The 17,492-nt window shown below is 43.1% G+C and overlaps 1 protein-coding gene across 1 annotated transcript in view; it reads right to left on the bottom strand.

Annotated features, from left to right (window-relative positions):
* Positions 1–5,850: 5,850 nt before the first annotated feature.
* Positions 5,851–17,492, bottom strand: part of XKR6 (XK related 6) — a 320,864-nt gene continuing 309,222 nt past the window's right edge. Inside the window, exon 3 of the mRNA XM_088447525.1 lies at positions 5,851–6,815. Within this exon, the coding sequence (XP_088303651.1) occupies positions 5,851–6,815 (965 nt within the window). The remainder of the gene's footprint in view (positions 6,816–17,492) is intronic.

Below are 17,492 nucleotides of genomic sequence, written 5' to 3'. Positions count from 1 at the left end.
ATTTAAGAAGACTTAAAATATTGACACTGCTGACATTATCACAAAGATAGAGTGTTGCAAAATGCGTTGGGTCGGGTTAGTGGTGGATATTTTAGAAAAGAGCCTTTAATTGTGTACTTCAATATTTTATTTGGCATTTGTAAATATCTAAGAGGATTGACCTGCAGATAAATATAAGGAAGTATTTCAATTTTGCGTAATTAACTGAAAGAAGAACTTTGACATTTGGTGGAGAATGTTTGAGCCACCTACAACTGGGCTCCAGTCATTCGCAGTATTTCCTGTATTGGACAGGAGCCACAGACAAAGAAATTTGTTTCCACATTCATTACACACCTCCCATCCAAAGCTCAGAATACCTTAGCCCTCCAGCTACGACGTATATTGCTCCCTCTGCTTGTACCAAGGCTGCAATCAGACAGCAGCGCGTTTCGGTACTAGAAATGTCAAGAGCAGTCTAAGCTTACATTACTTTGTGCACCAGACATTTTTCACAATTAGCAAAGGACATCACAGGGAAAGACACAAAGTGAGTTCACAGAATAATCTCAGGGGATCACAGGAAAGTAGAATTCAGACAGGCTTATAAATAATTGGAAGTGCCATTCAAAACTCCTGGTTCCCTTTAGATAAAACAAGGTATACCCCGTAGTGAAATATACAGTATTGCATTTTGCATGCTTCTCTTCTTACACCTCAGATATCACCTCAGAACTAGACAGAATCTTCAACAAGGGCGTGCAGGATATAAAATACTACTGCACTTGTAATTTTTTCTGTACAAAATGACTGAATATGCTGTTTTAATGTGTATCTGTTACATACACACAATAGAGGCGGCCATTTTATGTCCTGAGACATTTATCATGAGAACGCAGCCTGCTAACTAACTATGAACTATTGAACTCGCTGATGCGACATAAGGTGTGTTCTCACGTTCATAGAACTATAGTTTATCAATTCTCTATGACAACACTGACAATTGGTTGAAGGACTGTAGACATGAAAATCCGGACCTCAATGGACCCACAGCTCAAGGGGTCCTGCATCATGTGGATAGAGGTCAAATGCTATGACATGTGCTGCCATCACTGGTCCCCTACCAGTTTTCAGAGAAAGCCATAACAGTATAAATGGTGTCTCATGCCTCAGCAATATCTCTAGTGAATTGACAGGCTGCTTTTTATGAATATTGGTTGAACTAACAAAATGGCTGCTGCCTCTACTGGGTGCAGAAAACCGATGCCCTGTAATAGACAGGAAACACCAGAAGAGCAGATAAAGCAGTAACCCACAAGTGTACTATAAACACGTTGTTTTTCATCTGAAAATGTTTTATAAAAGGCAAGTTGAATAAATTGGCATTATATACGTCAATTAACGCTGTGTTTAAAGTGTTTCTAAGAACATAATATGGTACACCTGAAATCCAGGTTTTTGTTTGCATTGTTATTAAAGGACCACATAACAAAAACCATAATGTAAAGTATAATGTAATGTGTGAAAGAGGTAAGAGTTTAAAAGTAAAAAAAACAGGAACATGTCCAAACTTAAGGTCATTGAGAAAAGCAGCATTGCGTGGGAGAAGGACTTGTTTTTTTACTTTCAATACACAACATAACAGACAAATCTAATCTATAAACAAATTTGTGAAGGAATTATTCATACTAAGTAGAGATGTACAGTTTGTTTCTCCAGAAATCCAAATCCACCCAAATCTTGTGACTTCGGATAAATCCCAGGTGGGATTCAGATATTTTCGTGGTTCGGAAATAGGATTTTAAATCTGAATTTCTGGTTTTGGATTTCATAAATTACATGATTTTAGCTATTTTTAGAGACTTTTTATCAATTTAAAAAAAATAAATAAAAAAAAACCACAACCAAAACACTAGAAGGTGTTTTTACAAAACCAAAACATGAAGATGAATCCAGATACAAAACCAAATCACGAACTTCAGCGCACATCTCTACTACAAAGTAATCGATAAGAGTTTCAGAAAACCGCGTGCAGTACAGGAAGCCTTAATGGAAATTTGGGGATGTGGCAATGTGCTGTTTGGATCATTACAGAAGGTAATTGCTTGCACCGAACTAGTAAGAGAAGAAAACAGTACAGAATATATTTTCAATATATATTTATAAATATTACAGCTGGGCGGAAACATGGCAAAATATCACATAACTCAAACAGGATGTGCCACAGAGGTACGCAACTTCAGTGATACAAAAATTTAGCATTCCACTGTTGTTTCTCCATTAATTGAACTGGTGTAATTACAGCTTTTTGTTGTGTCCTGTGGTTGGGTCAAGGCCAAATTCCACTGCCAATATTGTGTGTTAAATTTTTCGGCAAATTTTTACGAAACCGTTTTAAAAATTAAACTCCTCTTTAGTTACAATATACCTTTTCACATTACATCAGCCTATAAAGTAGGTTTAGAGGACCTTCAACAAAACTGTTAAAAAATACACACATATTGAAGTTGTGGCCAAAAACAGAGCATGATTTGCAGCAGGAGAGTCATTTAGACCCTACCAACTATGATTATGGCCTCTGTCACTATGTACAAGAAACCACAAGATTTAATTTGCTAGGTAAATAGATTTCTCACCAGCGTCTGGTCAGTACGCTGCTCATATGAACACCCGAGTGGGTAAAACATTTAAAAAGGAAACTTCCAATCAATCAGATCCTAGCTATAATTTTCTAGACTGTATTAGCTATATGATAGCTGCCACCTGATTGGTTGCTATGGGCAAAACCTCATTTTTTCCGATTTAGAATTTCTACTAACTATACTGTAGTACAGAGTTTACTCTCACGGCGCCCAAATACAAACCCAGATAACATATTCCCAAGCACGGCAGACCCTTAGAAATTTACTGAAAAAAGTTGTTTACAAGTGAACCATTTCCTAAGTTTGTATAGTACATAGCTGAGCACTATTATGCTGAAAGAATATACTTAGATGAAAGTAGTTTACTAACAGTTAATGCAGAACTTCTTCAAGTAGTCACTTACAGCATTAGCACCATACGGGTGATGGAGGTTGAGTTGGTTTAGTAAGAAATTCTGCACCCTGTGCTGTGTCAGGAAACAAAACAGTTATGTAGTATCCGAAATTAATATGATATGTTAAATTAATAACTCTGCATATAATACCATATGTTACCTCCAGCTCTGGCATTTACAACACGTGATTTCTTGCAGCCTTGCTTGCCATAATTTATTCATTGTTAAAAGTAAAAATTTTTCTTTCTACTTTTATTAAATACTGTTAAGTTAATTCAAATAAACCAGATAAAGTATATGCATTTGGAAAATATAGTAGAGAAAATTTTGCCTTTTCCTGCAATCAAGGAATTATGGTAATAGCCACAATCAGTCTTGGAATTTATCACAGTAAAGCCTTTTTACACCAAGCATATTGATTGGCTGCTAGAGTGTTAATGACGGTATAGCAGGCCAATCAAATATTATTAATGTAGATCTTAATTTAAAACACACCAGAATTGAAATACCATCTAAAAGTAAAACATTTTTCCTTGTTAAAATAATCAGTTTGTGGTGCTCCCTTTAATCATACAGAAGGTGTTTAGAATGTCTATCTGAAATTCTGAAATAAGGAGACACCACAATCTTTTTATTTTAATCTCACGTGTTAGCTTTTAATAGCTGTATTGTACACATTTATTTTAAGAGCGGATTTTGATCAAACATGCATTTAAAAAATGCTGAACAAAATGAAAATGAAAATATTTTATAAAAAATAAATAACAAACAATTATAATTTTACATGTAATCATGTCCTTGGATTATGGGCTATTTGATAGGTATTTTAGGAATGTTTGGTTCAAAACAGAATCATTTGCTATGTTTTATTTGGTATATGGACTACATTTTTGGAAAGCAGCCCTTTCTAATAAATTCCCATAATCCCTTGCAAAGAAAAGAACAACATAAAAATGTGTTTGACTTTTTAAATATTTTTAAGAAAAAAAATATAGTTATTCTCTTATCGTTTAAATGCCTTCTCTTTGTATCACTTTCTTTGAATAACTAGGACATTGTAAAGTAAAAAAAAAATTAAAAAAACCAGAGCAATTATAAAAATAATTTAATACACACAATGAAGAACATCTCCCTAGAGCTGCCCAACATTGGTGTGAGCCATGGACAGCTATTTCAGCAAGAAAAACCCCAAAAAGCAAACATAAAGCCTTTCAACTGCACACACAGAAAAGACTAACAGTATTTACTTAAATATACTCTCTCTATATATATATTTGTATTTATATATATTTATATCATTTTTATTTTTTGCCAAGTACAGTGAATGTGGGAAAAGATGCCCTGAAACAAAATGTCCGTTTAAAGGAGCAATACTCTAGAACATAGAATCGTATACTGAGGTGTTTTTGAAAACAAAAATTTAGAGTTTTAGAGCAAAGTTTATTTTGTTTTTGTTTTCCAGTACTGCCCCAACGAGAATGCTTTGTGCACGTATCAGAGAAATTTAAACTAAAAAAAAACAAAAAAAAAAAACAACTCAGTTGTTATCGAATTGATCACCTAAAACACAGTACGGTTTGTCAAGCTTTACAGAAAGATAGATATTATCTTACAGAACTGCAGGTAAACAAAGAAAAAAAAGTAGCAGCAGTCTTAATAATTTCTGTCATATACACACTGTACAAAGGAGAACAATTTCACCGCAGTTCTAAAATGCACCAAGTTATATGTGAAAGGGTTTATAGCCAATCACAACTGAAAGAAGTACGAAGCACCAGTAATTGTTTGATTCTCTGTTGATTAGAGGAAAATAACCTAGATATATATCTTCTCGTAAGACAGAACAAAAATAATAATATTAGCACTAAAGATCACCTTAAGGCTCAGATTAAACATGAGACACAAACAGGACTTTAGTGGGTTATTGTAACACACCGTGTTCTCCACACAGCCTTAAATATAAAAGAAAATGTTTTTGTTTTGTTTTTAAATTTTGCAGTCGCCAACCAAGTATTGTGCCTTTAAATTGTCTTCAATCTTTTTGCTACCATGCTGAGTTTGATTATTACTGAATTTCTGACTCGTGTGTAAAAGTGTTAACAGTTTTTTTTTGGTGTTTATTGATTCATTTATTTATATTATTTTTGTTTTTTTGGAAGTAAAAATGGTATTACTATGTGAATTCAGTGCAAGCAGAATACGCCTGACCCTCACATAGTGCTTGTCTGAGGTCCCCCTTCTGCCTTAACCCGTTTACTGTCACGGGAGGAGCCCAACAATGAAAGGGTTAAGCGAGGTGCGGGGACCCCTATCCCTGGTGTGAGGCGACACGTTGGCCGTGTTGCGCCTTGGCTTTTGCTCCACACCTTGACCTCATAAAAGTAGTCAGACGGAAAAAAAAAAGGAAGAAAAAATAACAGAGAAAAAGGCTTCATCGCTTTCCTGACTGAATAACCACCGATTTTGCATTACAGAGGTGACAGTAGTTAATGAAACTCAGCACCAAAGGGCATAAGGCAGTTGAAGGTTAGTTTGTTCTATCAGCACCAGTCCCATGAATTCTCTACACTTGGTGTATAATGTATAAAATACAGAGTGGAGGCCTCTTCTCTCCACCCAAGATTGTAGCATGGATGTTTCAATACTGTTTCTCTTGTGTAAAACACCAAAGAATAGTCTTTTTTTTTTTTTTAAACTTACAAAACATAGAGAATATCTTTGTATACATATAGCGACCAGAAATTAAGCTCAGGACAAGCTCCTTCTTGTTGTGTTACTTCTGAATGAGCTTTGTTTCTCGTAAACAAAAATAAGGTTCCTCTGGCCTTGGAGCATTAGAGAGAAGACTCGTACTGGAGAAGCTCGTACAAAAGAGGACCGTCTCTATATCTTATACCTACAGCTGTGGGGGTGACGTACTGAAGAATGTTGATAGTCCTCCTTAATCGTCTGTCTACAAAATGAGCATCCCAAGCTGGGTATCTTTTTCTTGGCATGTCGATCTTTATGAGGGGCCCTTCTGGGTAATAAGGGCGCCCGGATGGAGTGGATGGCACCGTTGGTCTCACCTGGAAAACGGGCAAGCATGTGTCAGCTGCTAGATCGTCCTGTTGCTCCGCCACAGCTCTGGTGGGCGTTGCCTGTGTCCCCCGGTGCCCAGGGGTTTGAGGCGCCATGGGCTCAACATCAGGGGGCAAAGGAATGCCCCAGAGCAGCTCGGCGCAACAGGAGCTGGCAAATATCTTAGCTCGTGGCCCCATGGGATGCAGCACGCCATAATACAGAAACATGAATGCAATCCCGGCAGCGAAACTAAGAAAAACACAACACAGTGCTGGCACGGCAAAAGAGTCAGTTGTGTTAGGATCTCTGTAAAAATACCATAGGATCGTCAAGGCAGCATTCTCTGTCAGAATAACAGTGTAATAAGCAAACATTCTATATCGAGTCCGGCCTTCCTTGACGTTAAACCAGCAAAAAATGTACACAATTCCTACCACCATGTTGAAGAGGACCTCCTCCCACTTAGACATACAGAAGTCTGTCCCGCCATGAATGATCCAGAAGGCCATGACGCACCAGTGGACCACTACAAAGATCCCAAAGTAGAGCTGGAAGATTGAAGCAAAAAGGGCAAAAGAGATAACTCGAGACGATATGGTGAATAGTCGCCAGAAGAGATGGATGAGGGCCCCTCTGTAGCTCATGCTCTTCTTGTCATCCCGAGAGTCCCGTAAGAGCTTGTGATAAGAGGCTAGCACCCAAGCTAGGGACATCAGCGAGGCCACAGAGGAAACACCTGAAGAGAGTCAAACAACAGGCACAGGTCAAAGTCACATTAACCTCAAAGCTTTCCCACAAATTTTCATGTGATGAAGTTATACATAAATAGTTATATAAAAAATGTGTACAGAAATGATTAGATGCTGCAAACAGCAACTAAAAAAACCCCCATAAAAACGGTCAATATTTTATATTGTTTTACCATATACGTTTTTTATGCTAATGAGTCAATTAAAGAATGGGGAAAAAAATAAGGTTAGTATCCCTTTTATATAACAATAATTTATTTTTAATTTTTTTTAGTGACATTATAAAATTAGAGTAATTCAAGGAAACTTTTTTTTTAGTCTTCTTATAACTTTAAATATTAAAATTGAATTGTCTTCCTATTTAAAAAATTCTGGTTCTCATCTAGAGCTCTGCGGATGGTGTTTGCGGCATAAATATACTAATTTACATGCTGACCATGTATGTGATTCCCAATCTAGATGTATGAATATCTTTAACTTGTGGCCCCTTAACACCTGGTAGAGGTGTAACGGTAATGTATGTTGACTACAATAAGGAATGTTCATGTAACCTTGACCCCTTCACCAACACTGTCACTCGCCTTGTTAATATCGCCCATGACTGTAAAGGACCAGTCTAATTTGTCCTCAGCGGTACAAGGCTGCAGGTAGAAAGACAATGCTCACCGATCACAAAGATCCGGATAGAGATTTCTGTCCTGTCACTAGAGGAAAAGAACCTCATTCAGGCTGCTACAGATACAGGAGTATCCTTGTTTGATACAGTGGGCCCCTTAGTAAATATTGTCTCAGGGTCATTTGTGACCTCCAAGCAATATACCCTCTATAAGACAGCAAATAAGAGTCCAGAGATAATATAAGGCTCTCAAAGGGCCTCGGTCTCCCGCATCATTGCATGGGGATAAGATGAAAGAGGGAAGTCCACTCTTTCTGTGGTTCATTTTTTATTTATTTTTGCAATATATATTTATTGGAAACCGATACAAAAAGAAAACATTTCAGCATACCATATCCAATATAGAAACATCAAAAACACACAAAATACAAATTGCATGATATATATATAAAAAAAACCAGTAGAAAGTATTGGTTCACAGTTTTCAAATAAACATCACATAAGTATGTTTGACAACAAAAAAATTAAGAACTTAATCATAATGAAAAAGAAAAGGCAAGAAAACTAATAAAAGGAAAAGGAAAGGAAAAAAAAAAGAAACAAACAAAGAACTAAAGAACCTCACTGCCAGGGGAAAAAAATACACAATAACACTGCAATAGTAGAAAAGATGTCTGTCACAACGTTTCACACTGCCTGCAAGGAAAGACCTCAACCTCCTTCCACTTCACCTCCCTTACCCCCTACAATGCAATTTGTAGTGATCATATTCTTTATAAAGGAGCCAGGGATACCAGGTTATTGTGAAATCTTGATGACTATGGGCTCTATTTATTAACATTATTTTTGCGGGGGGGTCCGTGATCGTGTGGGCGGGGCTTAGCACTGGGGGTGGGGCTTAGTGCTGGGGGGGTAGCAGCGGCGACCGGTCAGCGCATGTGCGGGCACTTAATCATGGTATTTTTTGTGAAAATACCGTGATAAGGCTCCGAAGGGGATTTGCAGGGATAGAGCTTTATCGCAAGCTCTGTCCCTGCAAGAGATTTGTAGTAAATCCCTGTGATATTGCCTGAATTCGCAATGCGAATTCACTCGGTAATATCACACTACAATCTGCATTCACTATGCGGATTGTAGTAAATAGAGCCCTATGTGATAAAGGTAATATAAGGTCATCCATAGACATATAATGGTCAGCCCGAGCACACCACTCTTTCATGTTGGGAACTGTAGCAGACCTCCAATACACCGGGGTGACTGCTTTTGAGGCACTAGGTATATGACGCAGTAAATGTTTCTTAAAGAGCGTCTGTGGTCTTCTTAAGGTTCAAGAGCCAGAAGCTCGGGCAGGAGGGTAAGTTGTTTTACAACTGTGAGACTGCATCTCCTCCCCACCATTAATTAGCTTGTTGAACAAACTGCTCAAACATTCCCTCCCACTGTACCAGCTGACCTAGCTTCTCCTGCAAAAGGGACTCATTCTAAAGCCTGCACACACAGTCTTGGCCTGTCACTATAGCCTGCATCTGAAGCATGTCATCTGAAGCATGGAGTTAGAACCGGAGTTTGAACTGAATTTGGACTTTTGACTACTTTCTAACCAAAAATTAAACCATTTCCCAAACATAGCAGCACAGGACTGCTGCCCCTCCACCTTCATTTACACTCCCCTGAGACTGGGTTGGGTGCTGTCTCATGCTGCAGCCAAATCGAACTCCACAAACTGCTGGATGCGACAAGACCACACACTGGAGCGAAGGAGACGCTGTGGCTATTTGCAGATCACTCTATCAGTTTTTTATTTCTGATTAAGTTTAACATGGTTTTTAACTTATAATGTGGTCATTATTTTTTTTTCTCCACCTGGACGTTATACTTCCGCTACTTGCACACACAGTGCGCCCCGGATGGCTGCCTCGGATGGTTCTTTCTTGGGCAGGATGAACAACTACGTGGATATATTCATTCAGTGTATTTCATAATACAAATGCTTCAGTCACCCGTAAATCTCATGGCCGAACTGCAGCACTGTTTGCTGTATTTGTTACTCCCTGTTTTGTAAAATGTACTTCCACCCCACTGTATGCTATACTGGTGTGCTATACCTCCACTCTATGCTATACCGGTGTGCTATACCTCCACTGTATGCTATACTGGTGTGCTATACCTCCACTGTATGCTATACTGGTGTGCTATACCTCCACTGTATGATATACTGGTGTGCTATACCTCCACTGTATGATATACTGGTGTGCTATACCTCCACTCTATGCTATACCGGTGTGCTATACCTCCACTCTATGCTATACTGGTGTGCTATACCTCCACTGTATGCTATACTGGTGTGCTATACCTCCACTGTATGATATACTGGTGTGCTATACCTCCACTCTATGCTATACCGGTGTGCTATACCTCCACTGTATGCTATACCGGTGTGCTATACCTCCACTGTATGATATACCGGTGTGCTATACCTCCACTGTATGATATACCGGTGTGCTATACCTCTACTGTATGCTATACTGGTGTGCTATACCTCCACTGTATGCTATACCGGTGTGCTATACCTCCACTGTATGATATACCGGTGTGCTATACCTCTACTGTATGCTATACTGGTGTGCTTTACCTCCACTGCATGCTATACTGGTGTGCTATACCTCCACTGTATGCTATACTGGTGTGCTATACCTCCACTGTATGTTATACTGGTGTGCTATACCTCCACTGTATGCTATACTGGTGGGCTATACCTCCACTGTATGATATACTGGTGTGCTAAACCTGCACTGTATTCTATACTGGTGTGCTATACCTCCACTGTATGCTGTACTGGTGTGCTATACCTCCACTGTATGCTGTACCGGTGTGCTTTACCTCCACTGTATGCTATACCGGTGTGCTATACCTCCACTGTATGCTATACCGGTGTGCTATACCTCCACTGTATGATATACTGGTGTGCTATACCTCCACTGTATGGTATACCGGTGTGCTATAGCTCCACTGTATGCTATACCGGTGTGCTATACCTCCACTGTATGCTATACTGGTGTGCTATACCTCCACTGTATGCTATAGTGGTGTGCTATACCTTCGCTGTATGATATACTGGTGTGCTATACCTCCACTGTATGCTATAGTGGTGTGCTATACCTTCGCTGTATGTTATACTGGTGTGCTATACCTTCGCTGTATGCTATACTGGTGTGCTATACATGCACTGTATGATATACTGGTGTGCTATACCCCACTTAAATTCATCCTCCATGGGCATCCTGCACTTCATGTGGATCTATTCACAAAGGGCATAACATACTCCCACACGTGTCAGTTTTCCCATATATTCCTTGGCTCCTTGTATGGTTTATCTCCCACAGTGTAACCTTCATAGTGCGCCCCCCATGGCTGCCTCACCTGGTACACTCGTGGATGGGATGAATAATACATGGACCTGACTGTTATGTTGGGACCCTACTCCTAGCGTCAGGATGCTGCAACCACCCATTTTGTGTCATCTCTTCTAGGCGTAACCTATTCCACCCAGGGTAATCCTACGTAGTGCGCCCAAGATGGCTGCCTCATCTGGTACCTTTGTGGGTGGAATATATAACCCATGGAAGTTATTTCCCAAAATGTCTGCACCAACCCCGCAATATGCTTATTGTGCTCTCTAGGTTTTCTATTTTTTGCAACACCAAATCCTTGTACAATGTACCATGTTTTCTGATGTCTGTAAAGCGACTTTGAGTCCTACGGGAGAAAAGCGCTATATAAATAAAATTATTATTATTATTAGGTCTTCCTGAAGAATAACACCTGCAATCTCTATTACCTTATCCCAAAAGGGACGTTCTGAGGTTAATTTGTGTAGCTATTGTCTGGTGATCACCTGTGAACGCCAATAAACCAACTGTTCTACAACAAACTAAAAAGTGACATAAAAATAAAAGAATAACTACGAGCAAATCGCAGTGTGGCAATGGCGATCGCAATTGTGTATGGCACCACTAACACTTGAGAAGGGGTTTACGATCCCTGGGCGTCTCAGATCGGGAGGTGCCCGGGAAGCGATCTGAAAAAGGGTCCGTGTTACCGGCGTATCACAGGAGTCTCTGGTAACTACAGCTTCAGAGGCGAGCAGCTAGAGTAGACCGTAGACTACCGCAAATGTTGATGGTGCGACCAATGTTGTGTCAATGTTGTAGTGTTTACAATCGCCATCGCAATTTCGCAGACCACGCAGCCTGAAAGTGGGCATCTTGACGCTCGCACACCCCATCGCACCATCCCATACAAAAGGAAAGCTGAGATTAGCATGGCATATTCTTCTCGAAACCGCTATTGAGAGAGCGGCCATAACTGCGTCCGGTATTATCAACCATCTCTGAGTCAGGCCCTATATGAAAAAAGCGCTTTTCCACTATTTTATCGCCTCCCCCAAACTTCTGTGTTTTCCTGGGGTTGTAAAGAAATCAATGGTATTTTTGGAAAATGCAAAAGTCTTCTGGAACTCACCGTGGGGTATATTCACTAAGCGGTCACTTTTCCAAGCCGACGCTTGTTGCCGGTTCCGGCTGCGCGATTGAAAAGGCCATTGATATTACATGAGAAACGCCCTTGGTTATTATAGCTCGTTTACTGCGAAACTCCTCCTCTTCGTGACTATTCCCATATGTCCGATTCACGTGAGCGCTGCACAGAATATAGGGCAAAGACGCTGATATTGGAACGTGACCAGCGCAAACCGTGACAATACAGACTCAGCGGAAGGGTGACAACAAAGTAAAATACTCAGCTGCAAAGGGGTTAAGCACTTCTAGAGTAATTGGCTACCGCAAAGTCGGTAATTTCCCTCTTGCATTTATTATATTTGTAGCCTTGTCTTTGGGTTTTCCATGGAACCTCTTTAGGTGAATTCTGCTCTGCCTTCTGAGTTTATGTAATGAAATACGGGTCCTCACAATGGTTAGTTAGAACCGTCACATATGGGTTGAGAACACTGAGGATGACGCTATTAACGATATTTATCACCCAAAACAAATAGCAGATGGGCCTCTAATAATGAATCAGGCTCCTTTCTCCAGACTCGTGTTCTGTGTATCCCTTTGTTATGTTGCTGCACGCGCCATGGTGACGTTGGTGTAACGTGTTTTATCACCTGCCACTCTGCTTATCATTAGACTATCACAGCAGCACAGAGGGAGTTTTGTGCCGCACGTCTATGGGGAGCGGTGCCTGTGTAATTGATTCCTGATCACCCGCCCATGTACAGTACGGCTGTGAGGATCTAAATGTTGCTCCCCGGGCTGTGGCCCACAGATCGAGATGAGCAAAATGGGTGTGAAATTCTGCATGAATAAAATAAGGCGTTCCGGAAATAACCGTTTTCAAGTTCCGCTTTTGCGCGGCCCTTACACTGAATGGAATCAGTATGTTTTACCTCCAGGCGGTTCAAATCCCGACAGCGGAAGCCCGGCAGGGGTGAAGACCCCGAAGCTACAAAAGATAAGTACTAACTAACCCTATTTTACCCCCTAACCCTCCTTTAGAGGTTCCTAACCCTAAACCTAACCCCCCTTCCCCACAGTCTAACCCTAAGTCTCCCGGGGGGCTGCCTAACCCTAAGTCCTCCCCCCCGGGAGCCTCTAACCTAACCCCCCCCACCCTCGACTGTCTACACCCGGCCTTCAATCTTCGATTTCGACGCCTGTCATTGGTGCCTTGCCGGGCTTTGACAGTCGGGAAACCGGCGGCCGCCATTGCAACAGTCGGCTTCCTGACTGCATCCCCACTGTATTTGTAAATTTGCATTCCACATTTAGTGGGATTTATCATCTGTAAACGGAGCTGGTGGTTGGTTATGGTAAGGTAGACGTCCAGGCACTGACACAACTGATAGGGGAACCCTTTGTGAACTTTCAAGGCCATGGGCCCCATTTATTAATGATCGCTATTGCAATGCGATCTGGGCATGAGATTACCGCCTATGATCGTATAGCAAAATGCCATCATAGCGCCGAAATATATCATCTGGCATACGCAGGGATAGGGGCTCCGAAAGTAGCCCGTCCCTGCGATGTGGCCGGATTGCTCCCGGGGCTACTGCGAATGCGCAGTCACGCTGACCTCACATGAGCGGCGGCCATTACCGGGGAAGGTTCTGGGGGAAGCATCTGCCGGCTAATTATGCGATGTGTAACACTTAGGCGCAGCGGCTACCGCCAACTTCAGATGGCGTTAGCTGCGGGGCCCATTCTCCGGAATGCATCGCATTGCGGAAGATGGTAAATTTGTCAGCATCGGTTTCTATGGGGGATGCGGCTGCCGGTGGGAGTGGAGGGATCAGGTGCTGCGGTCCCTCCTTCATACATCTGGGGGGAAACTTAATACTTGCGGTGAATCACAGAAAACAAATGTTTTCGGGGATTAAGCCGCGAATATACAATGATAAATGGGCCCCTCTGTGTGGAACAAGGGCAATGCAGGGTGTATGCCAGATGCACAGATGCAACCAGCACTATTTTGTGTTTGCTTGTCTATACTCCATCAAGCATAGGGATCTGCGATCCCTTTAAAGTCACGTTTAAGATGCATTCTGCACCATTTAAAGCAGATGTTAGCTGAAGCATAGGTGTCACAATCGTGGGATTTGGAAGCTGTGTTCCCGGACTGGGCCTTGGACCTGTATTACTTGGCGCAGACGCTCGCTGGAGGAGACTTGGCTTAATAAAGTTTCTCCGCATGAGAGGGTGCAGCGAACTGATAGGAGTTTGAGGAATGTAGAAGTAGCGTGGTAACTTGGAAGCTACGTGGAGCGGCTGGACGGCCGTGGATAGATGTTAGTAGCTGGGCGGCTACGTGGAGCGGCTGGATAGCCGTGGGTAGATGTTGGTAGCTGGGTGGCTACGTGGAGTGGCTGGATAGCCGTGGGTAGACGTTGGTAGCAGAGTGGATACGTGGAGCGGCTGGATAGCCGTGGGTAGGCGTTGGTAGCTGAGTGGCTACGTGGAGCAACTGGATAGCCGTGTGGAGACATTGGTAGCTGGGTGGCTACGTGGAGCGGCTGGATAGTAGTGGATAGGCGTTGGTAGCTGAGTGGCTATGTGGAGCGGCTGGATAACCGTGTGGAGACGTTGGTAGCTGAGTGGCTACGTGGAGCGGCTGGATAGCCGTGGGTAGGCGTTGGTAGCTGAGTGGCTACGTGGAGCGGCTGGATAGCCGTGGGTAGATGTTGGTAGCAGAGTGGCTACGTGGAGCGGTTGGATAGCCGTGGGTAGGCGTTGATAGCTGAGTGGCTACGTGGAGCGGCTGGATAGCCGTGTGGAGACGTTGGTAGCTGAGTGGCTACGTGGAGCGGCTGGATAGCCGTGGGTAGATGTTGGTAGCTGAGTGGCTACGTGGAGCGGCTGGATAGCTGTGTGGAGATGTTGGTAGCTGAGTGGCTACGTGGAGCAGCTGGATAGCCATGGGTAGGCATTGGTAGATGAGTGGCTACATGGAGCGGCTGGATAGCCGTGGGTAGACGTTGGTAGCAGAGTGGCTACGTGGAACTGCTGGATAGCCGTGGGTAGGCATTGGTAGCTGAGTGGCTACGTGGAGCTGCTGGATAGCCGTGGGTGGACGTTGGTAGCTGAGTGGCTACGTGGAGCGGCTGGATAACCGAGTGGAGACGTTGGTAGCTGAGAGGTGAATACTAGCAGGAAACACCTTCGGAGCGCAGTGGGAAGGCTCACTTAGTAGAACTAAGAAAGTAGTTGCACTGGCAACTTGTGTCAGCATTGGGGAACCTTTTATAGTGGACGCTGGGAGCTGACAGGCTGAGAGAGAAGGATAAGACTCCTCATTGGTGGAAGTGGAGTCACATGGGCAATCCAAGATGGCCGTGCCCATGGACCGGAGGACAGCGCTTCTCAGAAGAAGTTAGCGGGGACCAGCGACCAGCAAGAGCCAGCGTGGGAGCAGCAGAGCAGCGGGACCCTCCAGAGGACAGTGGAGACCGGCCAGAGAGAGAAGGAAGCAGCGCACAGCGTGGGAGCCGGAAGACAGCGCGGGTCAGCGCCCGCAAAGGAAGCGACGGGGTCTGATTCTGGGGTCTCCAGGGCGGCGTGTGACAGTACCCCTTCCTTCATGAGTGGCCACCGGACACTTCCTTGGTTTATGAGAAAGTTTCATATGGAACGCTTTGACCAGACGGGGCGCATGGACATCGGAGGCATTTATCCAGATTCGTTCTTCTGGACCATCATTTTTCCAGTCGATGAGGTATTGAAGACGATTGTATCGACAATGGGAATCTAAGATTCTGTCAATTTCGAACTCCTCTCCTTGTTGTGTTTGAACACTAGAAGCTTTGGGAAGGACCTTCTGAAATCGGTTTAAGACCAGTGGTTTTAGAAGAGAAATATGGAAAGAACTTGGAATGCGAAGAAATGGAGGAAGTTTTAGCTTGTAGGCCACAGGATTCAAGACTTTGACGATTGGGAATGGACCAATGTTCCGCGGGGCAAATTTCATTGAGGGAACTCGGAGTCTTAGGTTTCGGGTAGAGAGCCAGACCATATCCCCAGGCTGGAAATTGGGAACCGCTCGTCTTTGGCGGACAGCAAATCTCTTGTACCGGGCTGAGGTTTTAGTCAGAGAGAAACGAACCTTCTCCCAGATGTTGGAGAACTATTGAAGAGACATCTTGGCCGCGGGCACATCTAATGTTGGAAGAAGAGGGAAATCTGGCATTCGAGGATGATGACCAAAAACTGTAAAAAAAGAAGGAGTTGAGTTGGTGGACGTGTGATAATGATTATTGTGAGCAAATTCGGCCCAAGGAAGTTCAATCCAGCCATCTTGGGAGGAGGAGACAAAAGTGCGCAGGAATTGTTCCAGGTCTTGATTAACCCTTTCGGTCTGACCATTGGTCTGGGGGTGATAAGCGGTAGAAAATTTGAGTTTTATTTGAAGGGCTGAGCAGAGTGACCTCCAGAACTTCACTACAAACTGTACTCCCCTGTCAGAGATGATCTCTTGAGGAAGGCCGTGGAGCTTGAAGATCTCTTATAAAACTCTGGGCGAGTAGAGGTGCAGACGGAAGCCCAGTAAGAGGTACAAAATGAGCCATTTTAGAAAAGCGATCCACGATAACCCAAATTGTGTTGTGGCTCCGAGATGGAGGAAGATGAGAGATAAAATCCATAGAGAGGTGAGTCCATGGCTTAAATGGAATTGCAAGAGGCTGGAAGCTACGTGGAGCGGCTGGATGGCCGTGGATAGATGTTGGTAGCTGGGTGGCTACGTGGTCTGATTCTGGGGTCTCCAGGGCGGCGTGTGACAATAGGGCAACATGGAAGATATTCTGTACGGCTGCTCCCTTGTCTTATGTCACTTCCGTGAGATGCGGAAATGAGGTAGGAATAGATTAGGTGTGTGGGGCTCGATAGCGCAATCCAAGCTAGCGATTAAAGTACACGATCCAGATCCATCTCACGGCTCTGGGAGGTCTCCCTCTAATTCTGGAGTTTCCCGAACATTCCTTAGAGGCAATAGAAAAGCAAGTTTTGTGCTCTTCAGCTCTCGCCCATGAAACAGTATTACCATACTTACCGACTGTCTGGGTGCCCCGTCCGGGAGGAGGCAGCCAGGTCGCTACAGCGGTGGTAATGGCGTGGCTTAGGTAGGAGTGACAGCAATATTGCACCATTGCCCAGAGGGACACCCCACTTCACTCGGGTACTGGGTAACACCAGGGGGGACACGGGCAGCTTTAAGAGACTTTTATAATGTTCGCCACAACAGATTTAGGAGCCTCCTGGCCGTTCCGGGAGTGATGCGTCTCCGGTGAGCCCAACATGACCCGATCTAACAATGTGTAACATCCCAAATTATTATCATGCTGTCTGCTCTGGGTCATTGGGGTCTATTTACTAAGCAGTGTTAAGAGACAGAGTGAAAAGTGATAAGAAAGTGATAAGGTGCCAGCCAATCAGCTCCCAACTGTCATCTCACAGGTTGTGTTTGAAAAATGACAGTTAGGAGCTGATTGGCTGGCACA

The sequence above is a fragment of the Taudactylus pleione genome, unplaced genomic scaffold, assembly GCF_031769625.1.
Source record: "Taudactylus pleione unplaced genomic scaffold, aTauple2 ptg000434l, whole genome shotgun sequence".
Lineage (NCBI taxonomy): Eukaryota > Metazoa > Chordata > Amphibia > Anura > Myobatrachidae > Taudactylus > Taudactylus pleione.
The sequence above is the reverse complement of the archived record's forward strand: the minus strand, read 5'-3'. Positions and strand labels throughout refer to the sequence as shown.